Source organism: Chelonia mydas, chromosome 27, assembly GCF_015237465.2.
Source record: "Chelonia mydas isolate rCheMyd1 chromosome 27, rCheMyd1.pri.v2, whole genome shotgun sequence".
NCBI classification, from domain to species: domain Eukaryota; kingdom Metazoa; phylum Chordata; order Testudines; family Cheloniidae; genus Chelonia; species Chelonia mydas.
In genome coordinates, this window is record NC_057860.1 from 3,590,670 (window position 1) to 3,608,443 (window position 17,774).

Below are 17,774 nucleotides of genomic sequence, written 5' to 3' on the forward strand. Positions count from 1 at the left end.
AGAGCTCTGCACCAGCCCAAGTCTCTGAATGGACTGATGGTGCATTCCCTGTGGAGCACAATGCAGTAACCCAAGTCTTGAGGTGACAAAGGCCTGGATAACGGTAGCAAGGTCCACGCCACACTGAAAAGGTTGCAAGAGTTTGGTCAGACTTATATGGAGAGATGCCGTCCTGGCTACTGCTGCTATCTGATCAACTCAAAGCAGCTACAGAGTCACTGTGACCTGCACATTGCAAACTTGTGGGTGACCTCCCTGTGGGAGGGGCTGATACAATCTCTGCCATCTCTTCTGGTTGTTTTCCCCAACCTAATCTCAGCCTTACCTGAACAGCCGGATAGCTCTGCTGTGCCCCAGCCTCAACTGGACCCTGGGTAAGCACTCAACTGAACCTTTGTGGCTTAGTGTGGTGGACACAACGAGCTGCACGTCGGCAGCAGACAGAAGGCATTGCAAGCTACGCCCCTCACTCACCCTCCTGGCACTGCACAGACACACTGGATAGGAGTGGGAGACAAGGCAGGACCTTGAAACGCACTCAGGAGCGATAGCCCAGCACCAACCTCTGGGATCTCTACCGAAGGGACAAGCCTACTTGAGGGCGAGTTTCTCAGCTCTCTCTAGGGTCCACAGGTGAGTCAACAGCTGCTCATGATCAGTGGTATTTCAGGCAAGCTAGCACTACCATGTCCCTCTTGCTATCGGCCAGACCTCAGCATAATCGGTGTCATTTCATTGACTCCAATTTACACCAGCTGGGGATCTGGCCCTTTGGACTCCAATGGTGGTGGGACCATTTACACCAGCTGGGGATCTGGCCCCAATACCTACGTATATTTCTCTCTCTGATTTTGAGGCTCCGGTTCAGCAACTGTGGCCTCATCCCGCTCTGGCCTACACATTTACTTTACCTTAAATAAATGGTAGGAGTCACTGTCAGAAAACTGGGCAGGCCAGGGCCTGCTGTGATGCTGCCACCAGGGACGCATGTATCCAGGGTACCCAGGGAAATATGGACAATTGCCTGACTCGTGCTCTCGAGCCCCAGCGGGATAGTCTCCTTGGGGAAAATGGGGGAGCAAGTTATAGACCTAAAAATAAACAGACAACATGAGGTGTGTGAGCTAAGCCAGGGCCCAATTCCAGCCCCTTCTCTCACTGATGCACCACCCCACAAACCTCCCCAATTGCCCTGGCCAATCTCCAGCACAGATGCCTCCCTCCATCCAGCCCTAGCACCCAACTCCATCTCCCGCATGGGCGTCTGTTGCTGCAGCTCCCCCAGATCCATTCCTTACTATCACCTGGGCAGGGGCAACTCCTGCTGCCGCAGAGGAAGGTAGAGCCTCCCACAGTGCACCTGGCCAGTTGTCCCCTTCTGTACATGGGGGGCAGGGAATTCTCCTGCCCCTGCCCCTGGGGACCAGCTCTGCCCTGGAGAGCGAGCTCCGGTTACCCCGGCCATTATCTCAGCTCCGAGCTCCATGTTCCCAGCTAGAGCCGGGGGGAGTGGGTGCCGGGAGCGGGGCACTGCATGGGCTGATGGGAGAACAGGCAAGGCAAGTGGGGACCCCCCAGAGTTAGGGGCTGTCAAATGCCATGGGAGAAGCCCTCAGACGGGGAGAGGTGGCCTCGAGGTCCCCCAGCAGCCATGCATCGCCCCTCCCTGCATGGGGGGAGGACTTGAGGGGGAGGTGGCCGGGCGAGCGGCCAAGCTGCTCTGGACTCACGGTGTCGACGCTGAGCTCGGCCTCGGGCTTCATGAGCAGCACGCTCTGATCCACGGCGCGGACGGCGCACAGGGACCCGGGGGCAGCCTGCACCCGCAGCTGGAGCTCTGAGCCCGGCAGGGCCCGGTCCTGCGAGAAGGCCAGCTTCACCTGGGGAGGCACAGCGTGTCAGAGGGGAGGGGGAGACAGACCCCCAGGGGCAGGAGGAGACAGGCCAGGGCAGGGGCGGGGGCAGGCACCGAGGGACACTCTGGCCCCAGACCCCACTGGATGAAGAGTTGGGGCTTTGGGAGTCGGTGCTGGGGGTCGGGGGTTGAGGCAGCCCAAGCTCATTCAGCGCCCCCATGGGACGGCTCATGGAGACCAGCAGGAGAGTGAGTTTGTGTGTGTGGTTTTTGGAGGGGGGTGAGGGGGTGAGAGAACCTGGATTCCTGCAGGAAATGGCCCACCTTGATTATCATACACATTGTGAAGAGAGTGGTCACTTTGAATGGGCTATTACCAGCAAGAGAGTGAGTTTGTCTGTGGGGGGGCGGAGGGTGAGAAAACCTGGATTTGTGCTGGAAATGGCCCTTCTTGATGATCACTTTAGATAAGCTATTACCAGCAGGAGAGTGGGGTGGGAGGAGGTATTGTTTCATGGTGTCTGTGTATATAATAATGTCTTCTGCAATTTCCACGGTATGCATCCGATGAAGTGAGCTGTAGCTCACGAAAGCTTATGCTCAAATAAATTGGTTAGTCTCTAAGGTGCCATAAGTACTCCTTTTCTTTTTGCGAATACAGACTAACACGGCTGTTACTCTGAAACCAGTTATTCATAGACACCCCGGGTGAGGGGAATGGGGGTGCAACGACCCTGGCGCTGCTGTAAGGCCAGCGAAGGGAGGAGCCGAGGGCACCCAGTGATGCCCCTGCTCAGGGCTCCTGTTATGTGGCAGGGAGCGATTCCCCCACCCCAAAGGCTCCTCCGCCCCGAGCCCCAGGCTCACCTTGTTCGGGAGGCACTTGGCCATGCGCAGCAGGGTGCTGTCGGCAGCCATCTCGCCATCGGGCAGCACCGTGTAACCCAGCACCTTGGCAGTGGGTGCCAGCTCAGCACCGATGGGCAGCTCCACAGAGAAGGAGCCCTTCAGCCCTAGGGATGGTGGGAAACACAGAGGGGAAGTCAGGCCCAGCAGGCAGAGCCCCCTCCCCCAGCCTGGCCCCTGCTCAGGGGCTCAATCCCCAGTTGCTCCTGGGAGCAGGGGCCTCCCTGCAGTGACCCCTCCCCTGCCACTTACCAGCCCCCTCCCTGAGGTCCAGCCCTTCGTGGAGGATCCTGGTGATGGCTCCCTTGGCCACGACCTGCGGAGGAGGAGACGGGAGTCACTGAGCAGATGCTATATCGGGGGCTGACAAACTCCCTGATGTGGGGATGGCTACACAGGCCGGAGTCAGGGCAGGGTGCGGCCTCTCCACTTCATGGACTGAGCCATGGCAGGGGAGCAAGAAAGCATATTCAGGCAGGTATCCTATTTCCCAGCCCCCCAGGTCAGCCAGCCCCCACTTTGAGACCAGATTGTAACCAGAGCCCCGAGTGGGAAAAGGAGAAAAGCCCCGCCTTGATCTAGCCCCACCCTTGTCATTGAAAGGAACTGTTCTATTGCCCACTGGTCTGTTGTGGGGTCACAGCACTGATAGCTCATCTCATGCTCACACACACACCTTGTGCTCACACACACACACACACACACACACACTTTAGTCTCCCAGCATGGGGCTCACCAGGAAGATGAAATCCAGGCTCCTGGACCCGTTCCCCAGGGCCTCCCTAGCAATGACATAATCCACCTGGAGCTGCTGGGCCTGGTCGCAGGGCAGCACCCCACCCAGCGAGCGGATCTTCAGGAAACTCTGGCTCTTGGAGTAGAAGGGCTCCAGGTGACGATAGGCATCTGGGTAACTGGGAGAGACTCTCCCATACACATAGCTGCGATCCACCTGCTTGAACTGCCCCTGGGGGATAGAGAGAGCGATGGGGATCATCAGGGATGCAGAGTGCCCAGCATGGACAGGAATGCTGCCGGGGCAGGGCAGGCTTTGCTAACTGATTCCTTCAAGACCCCTTGCCCTGTGTCCACAAGAGTTAGAGTAGAAAGAGAGAGAATCTGGAGCACTGGGCCTGGTGTAAGATCTGAGGCCTGAACCACAGTCGGCATAGCCAGGCCATGCTATGAGCAAAACTCAGGCCCTGTCATAAAGCAGACGCCTGCTTACAAGTCCACTGTCTGGTACAAGAACTTGGCAAAGATATGACTAGCATTGCTAAAACATGGGCTTTCCTAAGAAGTAGTACGTGTCCAAGTAAACACATTCCAGAAGGCAAGCACAGGTACACCCTAACCTAGAGCTCTCAAGTAACGGCATAAACACAATCCTTGGAGATGGTACAGGAACACGCCGACCTGAAGTAAGATAAGAATGGGATGACAGAGTAATGAATGGGGATGTTTTGTTTGAACCAGCAGGTAAAAGGTGTAGGGTGGGTAACTAACCATGTCAGGAGTTTCATACGTAACTTGTTTGCATCAATGTATAAAAGGGGGAAGTCATAGGAAGGGCACCTTTGTCCAGCCGAGGGAGCAGCAGACAGTCCCGCTGCTGACTGAGCTGGTCCATTGTCATGCGCATACATACATTAGTGTACCTGTAACCACGGAGCCCAGGCGCTAGGACTGTGCTTCACTGACAATAAACCTAGCCAAGTGCCTTTGCCGCTGAACCGTGCCTGTGGTCTCTCGGCACTCTCTGCTAGTGCTGCTAACACGGAGCTCCAAGAACAGAAGCACTGAGCTGCTGTAACAGCTTAGCAGCCTAGACAGCGTAATCGCAGCAAAAACAACATTTCTCAGCACTTAACATGAGTGACATGGAAAACCCCCGTGGTTCAAATGAAGCAGCCTGACAGAAGCAATGCAGCAACCCCTGAGTTGCTGGGCCCAGTGCTGGGTGCCCTCGTACATCAAGTGCGGGTGTCCAGTCCAGAGTAGATGATCAGAGGCTGGAGTGCAGGGTCCCCACAGGTGTTGGGATGCCCGTCACTTACCTTCAGAGTGACCCTCCCAGTCCAGCCGGAGGTGTCCAGCTCGAAGGAGGCTCTGCCAGACTCGTCCGTCAGGAAGGTCTGGTCCTGCCTCACGTCTCCGTAGCTAACAAAGAGTTGCAGCTTCTCATTCTTCAGTGCAGAGCCATCTGCCGTCTTCAGGAGCATCTGAGCCGGAGAGAAAGGGGGAGACGCACCATTCAAGGGAGCAGACTCCTGGGAGAGTGTTGCCCACTAGGGGCTAAAGAGCTGGATGGCGGCAGAAAGGGACAATGCAATCCAGCCCTGAGACGCACTGGGAAAGCCCAGGGCTGGGATGGGGCGTTGGGGCTGAGGACTGAGGGGCATTAGCAGATCTGGGAAGAAGTTGGGGCAGGACTGGAATAGCTGGGGGTGCTGGGGTGAGCACTGAGGGGTAACAGGTTGTCTGACCCCTTGACTGAGCCCTCCCTTGGGATGTGGGACTCTGCAGTCCAACTGCTCTCAGACCCTGAAACCAGGGCCTCAGACCTCCTCCCCCACCCCGTTGCTTTGCTTGCACACATTCTCTCAGAGTCTCACCTGAGCTGTGGCCACTCTGGGATTCCAGATTAACCCCTTAGGGACAAGGTGGTAGGAAAGCAAAGAACTTGGGGTTAACAAAGGAATTTCTGAACCACAGTCACGGAGACGGCTCAAGAGTTACAGATCTTTGCCAAAGAACAAACGTCCTGATGAGCACCCTTCTCCAGTCTGATCTCATCCTGCCCCTGACTCTGGGGTTTGTCAACAGTTGAGGCTGGGCAGAATCCCTCCTGCCTTGTCTGTCTCCAGCCAGTCCTTCTGCCATGTGGCGATGGTCGGCACGGCTGCACAGAGCAGCGCCCCTTCTTAAGTAGAGCCTCTCTGGACCCTTCTGCCATGTGCTCAGCTGGAAAACTCCTTCCCCCTCCCCCAGACGTGCTCACCCCACCTGCAGGCCCTTGTGTAGAAATAACATTGTTCTCTGGGGGTGGGCCGGTACTTGAGAGACAATCAATATTGATGGCACTAGATTGCCATCTTGAGATCTGCTCCATGATAGTCCTTCAACAAAGTGTCACGCACTTTTCCTAGGCTGGGCACCTGTCGAGAATGCAATAAGATAATCTGCCTTGGGTAAATTTATGTGTGTGTACAGCACATAATACAAAGGGAAGGTACTTACCTGTTAGTAACTGGAGTTCTTTGAGATGTGGTGCCTACATGTGCTCCACTTCTGGTGCGTATCTGCCCCATGTGATGCAGATTTGAATGCTTTAGCCTCCAGTGGCCATTGGTTGTGCCTGCGCCCTGCATGCCTCCTTTGGGCACACCCTTACCAAGGGCATAAAGGGGGAGGAGCAACCAAACAACCCTCATAGAATCATAGAATATCAGGGTTGGAAGGGACCTCAGGAGGTCATCTAGTCCAACCCCCTGCTCAAAGCAGGACCAATCCCCAACTAAATCAACCCAGCCAGGGCTTTGTCAAGCCTGACCTTAAAAATATCAAAGGAAGAAGATTCCACCACCTCCCTAGGTAACCCATTCCAGTGCTTCACCACCCTCCTAGTGAAAAAGTTTTTCCTAATATCCAACCTAAACCTCCCCCACTAAACCTCCTCCCCTCAGCTCCACCCCAACTGTCAAGACCATAACAATAGACTTGTCAGTAGTGGGGAAAGGGAGGTGGATTGTGCAGCATATTTAAACAACACATCTCAAAAACTCCAGTTATTAGCAGGTACGTAACTTCCTTTTCTCCATCAAGTGCTTGTCTATATTTGCTCCACTTCTGGTGACGCACAGGGTATCAAAAAGATGGAGAGGAGTGAGTCTACTGAAACATTCTATCATGCATCTCTGTCGAACCAAGCATCAGAAGGAGAGGATTTCACAATCGAGTAGTGTCTGGTAAATGCATCCGATGAAATGCGCTGTAGCTCACGAAAGCTTATGCTCAAATAAATTTGTTAGTCTGTAAGGTGCCACAGGTACTCTTTTTCTTTTTGGTAAAAGTATGTACGCTACCCCATGTAGCAGCTACATACATCAGTTAAAGAAACACCCTACAAGGAAGCAGTGGAAGCTGCCTGATAGAATGTAATTTAACCTGTCATGATTGTTCTAAATTCTGTCTCATAAGCTAGTTTAATGCAACTGGACACCCACTTGGAAATCCTCTGAATCAAAATTCCTTGACCCTTTGACATCTCAGCTATAGAAATAAATAGCCTAGGAGATACCCTGAAAGGCTTTGTCCTATTCATAAGAATGGCCATACTGGGTCAGACCATTGGTCCATCTAGCCCAGTATCCTGTCTTCCGACAGTGGCCAATGCCAGGTGCTTCAGAGGGAATGAACAGAACAGGTAATCATCAAGTGACCTGTTGTCCACTGCCAGCTTCTGGTGAACAGAGGTTAGGGACACTCGGAGCATGGTTTTGCATCCCAGCCCATCCTGGCTAATACCCATCACTAGACCTATCTTCCATAAAGTTATCTAGTTCTTTTTTGAACCCTGTTTTGACCTTCACAACATCCCTTGGCAAAGAGTTCTACAAGTTGACTGTGCATTGTGTGAAGAAGAACTTCCTGTTGTTTGTGTTAAACTGTTGCCTGTTCATTTCATTGGTTGACCCCTAGTTCTCGCATTATGTGACAGAGTAAATAACAATTCCTTATTTACTTTCTCCACACCAGTCAAGATTTTATCACCCGCTTAGGCGTCTCTTTTCCAAACTGAAAAGTCACAGTCTTTTTAATTTCTCCTCATACGGAAGCTATTCCGTGCCCCTAATCATTTTAGTTGCCATTTCTTAACCCTTTCCAATTCCAATGTATCTTTTTTGAGACGGGGCAACCAGATCTGTACACAGTATTTAAGATGGGGACATACTATGGATTTACATAGATGTATTTGGATACTTTCTGTCTTGTTATCTATCCCTACCCCTTCAAGCTCTGTCTTCCAGATAGAATGACAGGGCTTGAAGGACATCTAACGTGTAAGGCCACTTCACCTCTCAAGGAACGGGGCTTAGGAAAGAATACAGATAAAGGTATGAAATGGTTTAAATGATTGTCTGAAACCGCTTCTGAGAGAAATTTAGGATGTGGTTTAAATGCCACATTATCTTTATGAAAGACAGTCTATGATGACCTTGTAATCTGCCAACCCTATGAGCTGATGTAAATGTTATGAGGAATGAAGTCTTCATAGACCAGTGTAGACCAGCTCAAACAGATGGTCCATCAGACAGATAAGCACCATATTAAGGTCCTATGATGGAGGAAACTGTTGCTCCAGGAGAAAGACTCTGATAAGTCCCCTTAAAATCTTGCTTACTAGACGATGAGAGAAAACTGTATAATGTTTTGCTGGTGGATTATGCACCAAGTTCACCACCAGATGAACCCATATTGAGCTCACAGATGGGCCAGATGTTTTCAAGGACAGCAAATATTGAAGTATATCAGGAATTGATGGCCCTGTTGGGGGCAGATTGTGTTGAGATGACCATGCAGAGAGGTGTGTCCACATCGCAGCCTAGGTACACCTACTGGACTGTTTCTACTCTGAACTAGGATATTTTGTACATCTGCAAAACAAGTTTTTTCTACGTCCAGTAACCACGCAGTTTCCGTGCTATCAGATACAGGGATATCAGGTCTGGGTGAAGAACAGAGGTAGTGCAACTGGAGGGGTCAGTGACAGAGATTTGAGTTCTGGATGCCAGTATTGTCTGGCCAAGCTGGGGCTGCCAGTATGACCAAGGCTTTGTCCTGTTTGATTTTCTGAGCTGCTCAAGGTAAGCGGCGATGAGCTGGAGCCTGCACCCCAACCCCCTGCCCTGAGTCCCCTCGTACATCCCGCACCCCTCCTGCACCCCAACCCCCTGCCCTGAGCCTCCTTCTGCACTCCGCATCCCTCCCTGCACCCCAGCCCCCTGCCCTGAGCCCCCTCGTACACCCTGGACCCCTCCTGTGCCTCAACCCTTTGCCCTGAGCCCCTTCCTGCACATGCACCTCCTCCCATAGCCTGCTCTCCCTCCTGCACCCCAACCCCCTACCCCAGCCCTACATTCATGGCCCTGCATGCAATTTCCCCACCCAGATGTGGCCCTCGGGCCAAAAAGTTTGCCCACCCCTGGTCTAGTGCTATCATACCTATATCTACCCTTATTCCTAAAGGCTTTCTCTAATACATAAGGGCCAAAAAAGGGTATCCTAGCAGAACAGAATAGTGAGCCCCCTTCACTACCCTCACAAGAAGAAGAGGAGGCTGAAAACTCTTCTTCTAAGGGATGGGCTGATCTTAAGGGTGTCTGAGGAACATCATGGGATCACAGAAACGTAGGGCTGGCAGGAACATTGAGAGGTTCCTAGTCCATCTAGTCCAGCCCCCTGCACTGAGGCAGGATCAAGTAAACCTAGACAAGACCATCCCTGACAGGTGTTTGCCCAACCTGTTCTTAAACACCTCCAGTGATGGGGTTTCCACAACCACGCTTGGAAGTGTGTTCCAGAGCTTAAGTGAATTTATAGTTAGAAAGTTTTTCCTCATAACTAACCCTAAATCTCCCTTGCAGCAGATTAAGCCCATTACTCCTTGTCTGACCTTCAGTGGAGATGGAAACAATTGATCTCCATCCTCTTTATAACAGCCCTTAACATATTTGAAGACTGTCATCAGATCCCCCATCAGCCTTCTTTTCTTCAGATTAAATATGCCCAGTTTTTTAACCTTTCCTCATATGGCAGGTCATTTGCCTTTGATCATTTTTGTTGCTCTCCTCTGGACTGTCTCCAATTTATCCACATCTTTCTTAAAGCGTGGCACCCAGAACTGGACACACTATTGCAGCTGAGGTCTCACCAGTGCCGAGTGGAGTGGGACAATTACCTCCCGTGCTATACATTCAGCACTCCTGTTACTACACCCCAGAATTATATTAGCCTTTTCTGTAACTGCATCACACTGTTGACTTGTATTCAGTTTGTGATTGACTGTAACTCACACATCCTTTCCAGCAGTATTATCATCTAGCCAGGTATTCCTCATTTTGTAGTTGTTCATTTGATTTCAACTCCCTAAGTGTTGTACATTGCACTTGTCTTTAATTAATTACATCTTATTGATTTCAGACCCATTCTCTCTAATTTGTCAGAGTTGTGTAGAATTTTAATCCTGTCCTCCAAAGTGCTTGCAACCCCTCCCAGCTTGGTGTCATCAGCAAATTTTATAAGCACACTCTCCATTCCATTATCCAAGTCATTGAATTACAATACTGAGTAGTACTGGAGCCAGGATTGATGCTTGAGGGACCCCATTAGACACCAAGTCCTGTCTGCAGTGCCAAGGGATCAGTCACCAGAGGAACTAAGGACTCAGGACTCCTTCTCTTTGGGCGCCAGAGGGAACAGGGATTGGCCTTGAGCTGCCCTTCTTAAGTCACAAAGAAAGAGGTGACTTAGCAGGCACCTGAGGAGGAGATCTACTCCCATGCTCTTGGCAGGATGGTGTCTGTCATAAATATAAAGGGAAGGGTAACCACCTTTCTGTATACAGTGCTATAAAATCCCTCATGGCCAGAGATAACATCCTGTTACCTGTAAAGGGTTAAGAAGCTCAGCTAACCTGGCTGGCACCTGACTCAAAGGACCAATAAGGGGACAAGATACTTTCAACTCGGGGCGGGGGGGGGGAAGGCTTTTGTTTGTGCTCTTTGTTTATGTGGGTGTTCTCTCTTGGGACTGAGAGAGGCCAGACAGAATCCATCTTCTCCAACCCATCCTAATCCAAGTCTCCAATATTGCAACCAGTATAGGTAAGCCAGGCAATGCGGATTAGTTTATCTGTTGTTTTATGTGAATTTTCCCTGTGTTAAGAGGGAGGTTTATTCCTGTTTTCTGTAACTGTAAGATTTTGCCCAGAGAGGGATCCTCTGTGTTTTGAATCTGAATACCCTGTAAAGTATTTTCCATTCTGATTTTATAGAGATGCTTTTTACCTTTCTTTTTTTTTTAAATAAAATCCTTCTTTTAAGAACCTGACTGATTTTTCCATTGTTCCAAGATCCAGGGGTTTGGGTCTTTGATGATTTTGTAACCAATTGGTTAGGATACTATTCTCAAGCCTCCCCAGGAAAGGGGGTGTAGGGTTGGGGGCATATTTTGGGGGAAGACGTCTCCAAGTGGTCTCTTTCCCTGTTTTTTGTTTAAACGCTTGGTGGTGGCAGCATACTGTTCAAGGCCAAGGCAAAGTTTGTACCTTGGGGAAGTTTTTAACCTAAGCTGGTAAGAATAAGTTTAGGGGGTCTTTCATGCGGGTCCCCACATCTGTACCCTAGAGTTCAGAGTGGGGAGGAAACCCTGACAGTGTCCATCACACTCGAGGTTGCTAACCGGGGCAGGCACAGCCTTAGAGGCTGAATGGCTACCAGGGTACTTTTTACTCAAGGGTGACCGGTCCTGGGATGATCTTGCATCTCTTTAGGGACGGAGCCTGGATTCCTAGACTTCTCCAGGAGAAATACTTTCAGTCTAGTCTCCCTGGATTTCACAGCCCGATTTGGGAGGCCTCTGAAGTCCCTGCACAGCTCTCTAATGTGTGTCTGTGTACCCAAACAATACAGACACTTAGAGTGTCTGTTGTTCCCGGCATGGCAGACCCACGTAAGGGACATAATTTAAATCCTGGGGACTAAACCCCCCTGTGCCTGGAGAAGACAGCAGCTGCTCATCTCAGAGCCCTACCCCCCCATACCAGGATTCATGGATTCCAAGGCCAGAAGGCATCATTGTGATCATCCAGTCTGATCTCCTGCACAGCACAGGCCAGAGAACTGCCCCAAAATAATTCCCAGAGCCAATCTGTTAGAACAACATCCCGTCTTCATTTACAAATTGTCAGGGATGGAGAATCCACCACAAACCTCAGTAAATTGTTAATTACCCTCACTATAAAAAATGTACACCTGATTTCCAGTTCGAATTTGTCTAGCTTCAACTTCCAGATTGTGTTAGACCTTTCCCTGCTAGATTGAAGAGCCCATTATTGAATATTTGTTCCCAATGTTGATACTTACAAATTGTAATCAAGTCACCGCTTAACCTTCTCTTTGTTAAGATAAATAGATGCAGCTCTTTGAGTCTCTCACTATAATGTATGATTTCTAATATTTCAGCCATTCTTGGGGCTCTTCTCTGAACCCTCTTCAATTTATCATTATCCTTGTTGAATTGTGGGCACCAGAACTGGACACAGTGTTCCAGCAGTGGACACACAAGTGAAAAATATAAAGGTAACAGAACCTGTCTATTCCTACTCGAGAGTCTCCTGTTTATACATCCCAGGATTGCATTAGCTCTTTTGGCCCCGTTGGCACACTGGGAGTTTGTCTTCGATCCCCAAGTGTTTTTCAGAGTCCCTGCTTCCCAGCTAGACCCCCCCACCCTGTAAGTATGGCTGACATTCTTTGCTCCGAGGAGAGGGCGTCTAAGACTCAAATCCTTCCTAAAACAGGAGAGTTCAGCTAAACTAACTAAACCACTATCTCCAGTAAAAATTGTTAACTATCAAAAATTACTATTTACAAAACATAAAGAGAAAAATTTCAGCGGAGCAGGAGCCCGGACACTGCTTCTGGCTTGCTCTCACAGCCAGAGGCCCTGAGAAGGAACTGAGGGTTGCCTGGTTGCTCAACCCCCATTGTGCCCTCGGTAAGAGGGGGCTTGAGGACATGGAGAGCACAGCTAAAGCATTCTGATCTCCAGTGCATGGGGAACATGTGCACCAGAAGTGCAGCACATCTGGCAAACAGTCAGTGTAAATGGAGGTTACAGTTTGGTTCAGACATATTCCACTCTGTCACACTGGTAATCCTGTTACCTTGCCAGTGTAGGGGATTCCAGCCTTGTAGGTAGTGTCAGCGTCCTCAAAGGTCACGGTAGCGATTTCAGATGTGATCTTGCAGCTCTTGGTTGCGTTGAGCTCCACCCCTAGCAGGAGAGGGAGGGACGATAGGAAGAAGGTGCTGGGAGCGACACCAGAGTTCAGGCTACATCCCAGATTTCTCTGCATAACAATACGTGCAGCCATTTCTACCCCCTCTCGCTACGGGCTGGAGGGTGTGATCTTGGTGGAGAATTTGGGAAGTTCGGCTGGGGTCGGAGAAGGATTTTCCTGGGGAATCTGGAAACTAGAAAATTTAGATCCACCTTCCCATGGGGCTTAATCCCAAACCAGCCACTTGACATTTGCCAGCAGGCTCTCCTGCGCTGCAGCCCTTTCCCCAGCAGAGAGCTCTTAACTGAACGGCCCCAGAGCTGACCCCGCACACAGGCCTCTCGGCACAGTGTCTGCCCCCAGAAAGGGCCGTTTTCAGAAGTGCCCAGTGACCCGTTGCCATTCTGGACCCGCTCTCCTCCAGCCACTTCGCCATCGCTCATGTCAGCACCCAAGGGTAACACTGTAGCCACCCCACAGTTACAGTTTTCAGCCAAATGGGTGTCAACCGCTCTGGAAATCAGGATTCTTCTGGGTTAAATGTGGAGTTGTCTGGGGTCATTACTAAGCGATTAGCACTTGCAGTTTTGAACGCTAAGCGCTAACGTCACTGAGGCCGTGACTCAGGACCCAGCGACACAGGCTGGGCCTTCACTCCACTCTGCCAGCTCAGTCCAAAGCCAGAGGCCACTCGCGGGAGGCTGTTTAGTCTTTGCATGAACGTACCCAGGTCTGAACTCCTCATGAGGGATCGATCCAGAGATGGGCTGAACCAGAACCCCAGATCCAACCCCCAAACGCTACCTCTTGGGCCCATCTCTAAAGCAGCTGGGGTATAAACAACATTACCACATGTGCAAGTGAGACCCCTCTGCCCCTGGGGGTTTACTGCTGGGGGCTGCCTGGGGGCGTGCATGTGTGCTTGATTTCAGTCCCACCTGTCCCCTCCTCCATGAGAGAGGCCTTGGCCTGGAGGCTCCTCTTGTAGCCAGAGTGGGTCAGGTTGAAGGGAGCCGTCCCCACCTCTCTGGAAAAGCAGCCATTGCTCTCAGTCTGGAGGGAGAGAATCACGGCCCGTTAGCAGCAGCTCTGCACCAGGCCCTGCAGGCGTCAGCTCAGCAGGTCTCTAATCGGGCTTGGCCTGGTTAGCGCTTGGACGGGAGACACTCAGAGAAAACCTGGGTGCTGAAGTCAGCAGCAGGGGGCGCTCACACCTTGGAGTCGGCCCTGACACCGGTATCCCAGCACGGCGCTAGGGGGCGCTGTGCAGCTGGAGCTGCTGTGGATGGATGAGACGTAAAACAGAGGCCCTGGCCACTCGTGACCATCCCCTGGTGCTTGTCCCCATCGTCGTGTTAACGCTGGATTATTCCAATCGGCCCCCCAACCCCCCAGGACTGAGAGCATTCGGGGAGATCTGTGTCTTTACAGTGCCCCCGCCTAACGAGAGCTGCTGATGAGGAAGGGAGGCCCCGTAACCTAGGGCACTGGCCTAGGTCTGGAGAGACCTGCGGGCAAGTCCCTGCTCTGCCACAGACTGCCTGCAAGTCCCTCTGAGTACGGCTCCAGCAGAAACACCCTGCGGCACCGAGTCTCAGAGCCCAGCTGCGGGGCTAAAACCAGCAGGTCGATGTTCAGGTCCAGGCTCTAGACCCGGGGAGGGGGGAGGGTCTCGGAGCCCAGGCTGCAGCCGAGCATCTACACTGTTACTTTAGCGCCACGGCGCAAGCCCCAGGCAGCAGAGCTGGGCTCAGAGACGCTGCCGCAGGGTTTTTGCTGCGCAGACGGACGCTGAGCATCTCCGTGCCTCAATTCCCCATCTGTACAATGGGGACAGGAGCCTGCCCCGCCTCCCAGGGCTAGGAGGGTCAGTGAGGCCCTGAGATATTATGGTGAAGGGGGGGAGGCATATAAGGCCCTAAGCCCTGCTCAACAGCTGCCAGTTGTCTGTAGTGTGATTGAAATATACTGTGTGGTCTGTTTGTTTGTGCTGACCATGTGTGTGCTGAGCCTAGCGGGCTGCTAGGCAAGGCTGAGAGCTGCTTAAGGAGGCTGTGATCCCTAAGCCATTTAGCCCCCATCAACCTTTAACCAGGGGGCGGGACTACTCAGGAGGACCCGGGCTTTAAAAAGCCTGCTCGTAAGCAACCAGAGGAGCTAGCGAATAGGAGCGGCTAACAGGGGAGTTTTACGGGGGAGTTTAGAGCAGGGAGTGTGAGCCGCGGGGCTAAATACACTTAACATTCTTTAAATTTAAAGCCCAAACCACCTCCTGATAAAACCAAAGCAACAACAAAGGAACGAGCTTCAGGAGTAAAAAGAGAATGCAGGCAGAAGTCCAGCAACAGAGTGGGGGCTATCGAGTTTATTGCACCCAATGCAGCATGTATGATTACCTGCCCTACGGCAGATGTCATATGTGTGCATTCAGTGCAAAGAGCTCCTGGCCCTCAGAGACCGTATACGGGCTTTGGAGACCAGAGTGGCTGAGCTGGAGGAGCTAAGGGAGACAGAGAGGTACATAGATGAGACTTTCCGGGACACAGTAGAACAGTCCCACCCCCCCGTCTGACAGCCTCTGTGCTGTTGAGGAGGATGAAAGTCTCAGGGAAGGAGAACATCCAACTGGAGCAGAGTGAAACGATCCCATAGTTGGGACTCTCCTTCCAGATGATGTCGTGGTGTCCTCTCGCCCTGAGGATACCTCTCTGTGGGAGGGAACTCCCGTTATTAGGAAGAGACAGGTAATAGTTATGGGGGATTCGATCATTAGAAACAAAGATAGCTGGGTTTGTGATGACTGGGAGAACCGCATGGTGACTTGCCTGCCTGGTGCGAAGGCTGCAGATCTCTCGAGGCATCTAGATAGACTTATGTGTAGTGCTGGGGAGGAGCCGGTGGTCGTGGTACATGCAGTGGTGAGCTGGAGCCGGTTCTCACCGGTTCACGCGAACCAGCTGTAAATTTTGAACCAGTTTTGGAGCCGGTTGTTAACCTGCTTCGCTGCAGGGGACACTGAGGCTTTGATGGGCTCTGGCCGGGAAGTGATGTAATTCCTCCTCTGGCCGCCGGGGGCGCTGCGCTGCGGGAGCCAAGTGGGCTGCCACCTGGCCCTGGGCACGAGCCCTGGTGCTGCTGCTGCTCCCCTGGCCCTGGGGCTCCCGCTGCTGCCGGGTGGGTCCCCGGCTGCTCTGCTGGGCCTGGGTGGTGTCCTGCTGCTCTCCCTGTGAGCCCCCCCCACCCTGCCCACAGCCACCCCCGCACCCCCTGCCCTGCCTTCAGCCACCCCCTGCCTGCAGCCAGCCCCCGTCTCCAGCCACCCCTGCCCTGCCTCCAGCCAACCCCGCACCCCTTGCCTCCAGCCAGCCCCTGCCGCACCCCCTGCCCTGCCCGCAGCCAGCCCCTGTCTCCAGCCACCCCTGCACCCCCTGCCCTGCCTCCAGCCACCCCCGCACCCCCTGCCCTGCTTTCAGCCACCCCCTGCCTGCAGCCAGCCCCCGTCTCCAGCCACCCCTGCACCCCCTGCCCGCAGCAGCCCCTGCCGCACCCCCTGCCTGCAGCAAGCCCATCTCCAGCCACCCCCGCACCCACTGCCTGCAGCCAGCCCCTGCCGCACACACCCCCAGCCCTGCCCACAGCCAGCCCGTCTCCAGCCACCCCCGCATCCCCTGCCCTGCCTGCAACCAGCCCCTGCCACATGCACCCCCTGCCCTGCCCGCAGCCAGCCCCTGCCCACAGCCAGCCCCTGCCGCACGCACCCCTGCCCTGTCTCCAGCCAGCCCTGCACCCCCTGCCTGCAGCCAGCCCCTGCCGCATCCCCTGCCCTGTATCCAGCCAACCCCTGCCACACACACTCCCTGCCCTGCCCGCAGCCAGCCCCTGTCTCCAGCCAGCCCTGCACCCCCCCTGCCCTGCCTGTAGCCAGCCCCTACCTCCAGTCAGCCCCTGCCGTACCCCCTGCCTGCAGCCAGCCCCTGTCTCCAGCCACCCCCACACCCCCTGCCCTGCCCGCAGCCAGCCCCTGCCACATGCACTCCCTGTCCTGCCCGCAGCCAGCCCCTGCCCACAGCCAGCCCCTGCCGCATGATTCCCTGCCCTGTCTCCAGCCGGCCCTGCACCCCCTGCCCTGTAACCAGCCAACCCCTGCCGCACACACCCCCAGCCCTGCCCGCAGCCAGCCCGTCTCCAGCCACCCCCGCACCCCCTGCCCTGCCCGCAGCCAGCCCCTGCCCACAGCCAGCCCCTGCCGCACGCACCCCTGCCCTGTCTCCAGCCAGCCCTGCACCCCCTGCCTGCAGCCAGCCCCTGCCACACCCCCTGCCCTGTATCCAGCCAACCCCTGCCACACACACTCCCTGCCCTGCCCGCAGCCAGCCCCTGTCTCCAGCCAGCCCTGCACCCCCCCTGCCCTGCCCGCAGCCAGACCCTGCCACATGCACTCCCTGTCCTGCCCGCAGCCAGCCCCTGCCCACAGCCAGCCCCTGCCGCATGATTCCCTGCCCTGTCTCCAGTCGGCCCTGCACCCCCTGCCCTGTAACCAGCCAACCCCTGCCGCATGCACCCCCTGCCCTGCCCTCAGCCTGCCCCTGTCTCCAGCCAGCCCCACACCCCCTTGCCCCCAGCCAACCCTGCATCCTCCTGTCTCCAGCCAGCTCCGCACCTCCTGCCCTGCCCGCAGCCAGCCCTGCACCGCCTGCCTCCAGCTAGCCCTGCCCCACGCCCCTGTCTGCAGCTGGCCCCACGTCCACTGGTGCCCTGCAGTTCCCAGGGCAGTAACCCTGCACACCTGCTTCAATGAGGGGGGCAGGGAGCAGCTGGGACCCACACATGTGCACACCCTAGGGTGACCAGACAGCAAGTGTGAAGAATCAGCACAGGGGGTGGGGGGTAATAGGAGCCTATCTAAGAAAAAGACCCCAAAATCGGGACTGTCCCTATAAAATCGGG

General features: G+C 53.9%; 1 protein-coding gene across 1 annotated transcript in view; it reads right to left on the minus strand.

Annotated features, from left to right (window-relative positions):
- Positions 1–17,774, minus strand: part of LOC102943899 (alpha-2-macroglobulin-like protein 1) — a 63,646-nt gene that overhangs the window by 29,539 nt on the left and 16,333 nt on the right. Inside the window, exons 9-16 of the mRNA XM_043536975.1 lie at positions 13,766–13,880; positions 12,711–12,820; positions 4,819–4,983; positions 3,498–3,728; positions 3,014–3,077; positions 2,723–2,868; positions 1,731–1,880; positions 912–1,091 (exon numbers count right to left, since the gene is read on the minus strand). Of these exons, the coding sequence (XP_043392910.1) occupies positions 912–1,091; positions 1,731–1,880; positions 2,723–2,868; positions 3,014–3,077; positions 3,498–3,728; positions 4,819–4,983; positions 12,711–12,820; positions 13,766–13,880 (1,161 nt within the window). The remainder of the gene's footprint in view (positions 1–911; positions 1,092–1,730; positions 1,881–2,722; positions 2,869–3,013; positions 3,078–3,497; positions 3,729–4,818; positions 4,984–12,710; positions 12,821–13,765; positions 13,881–17,774) is intronic.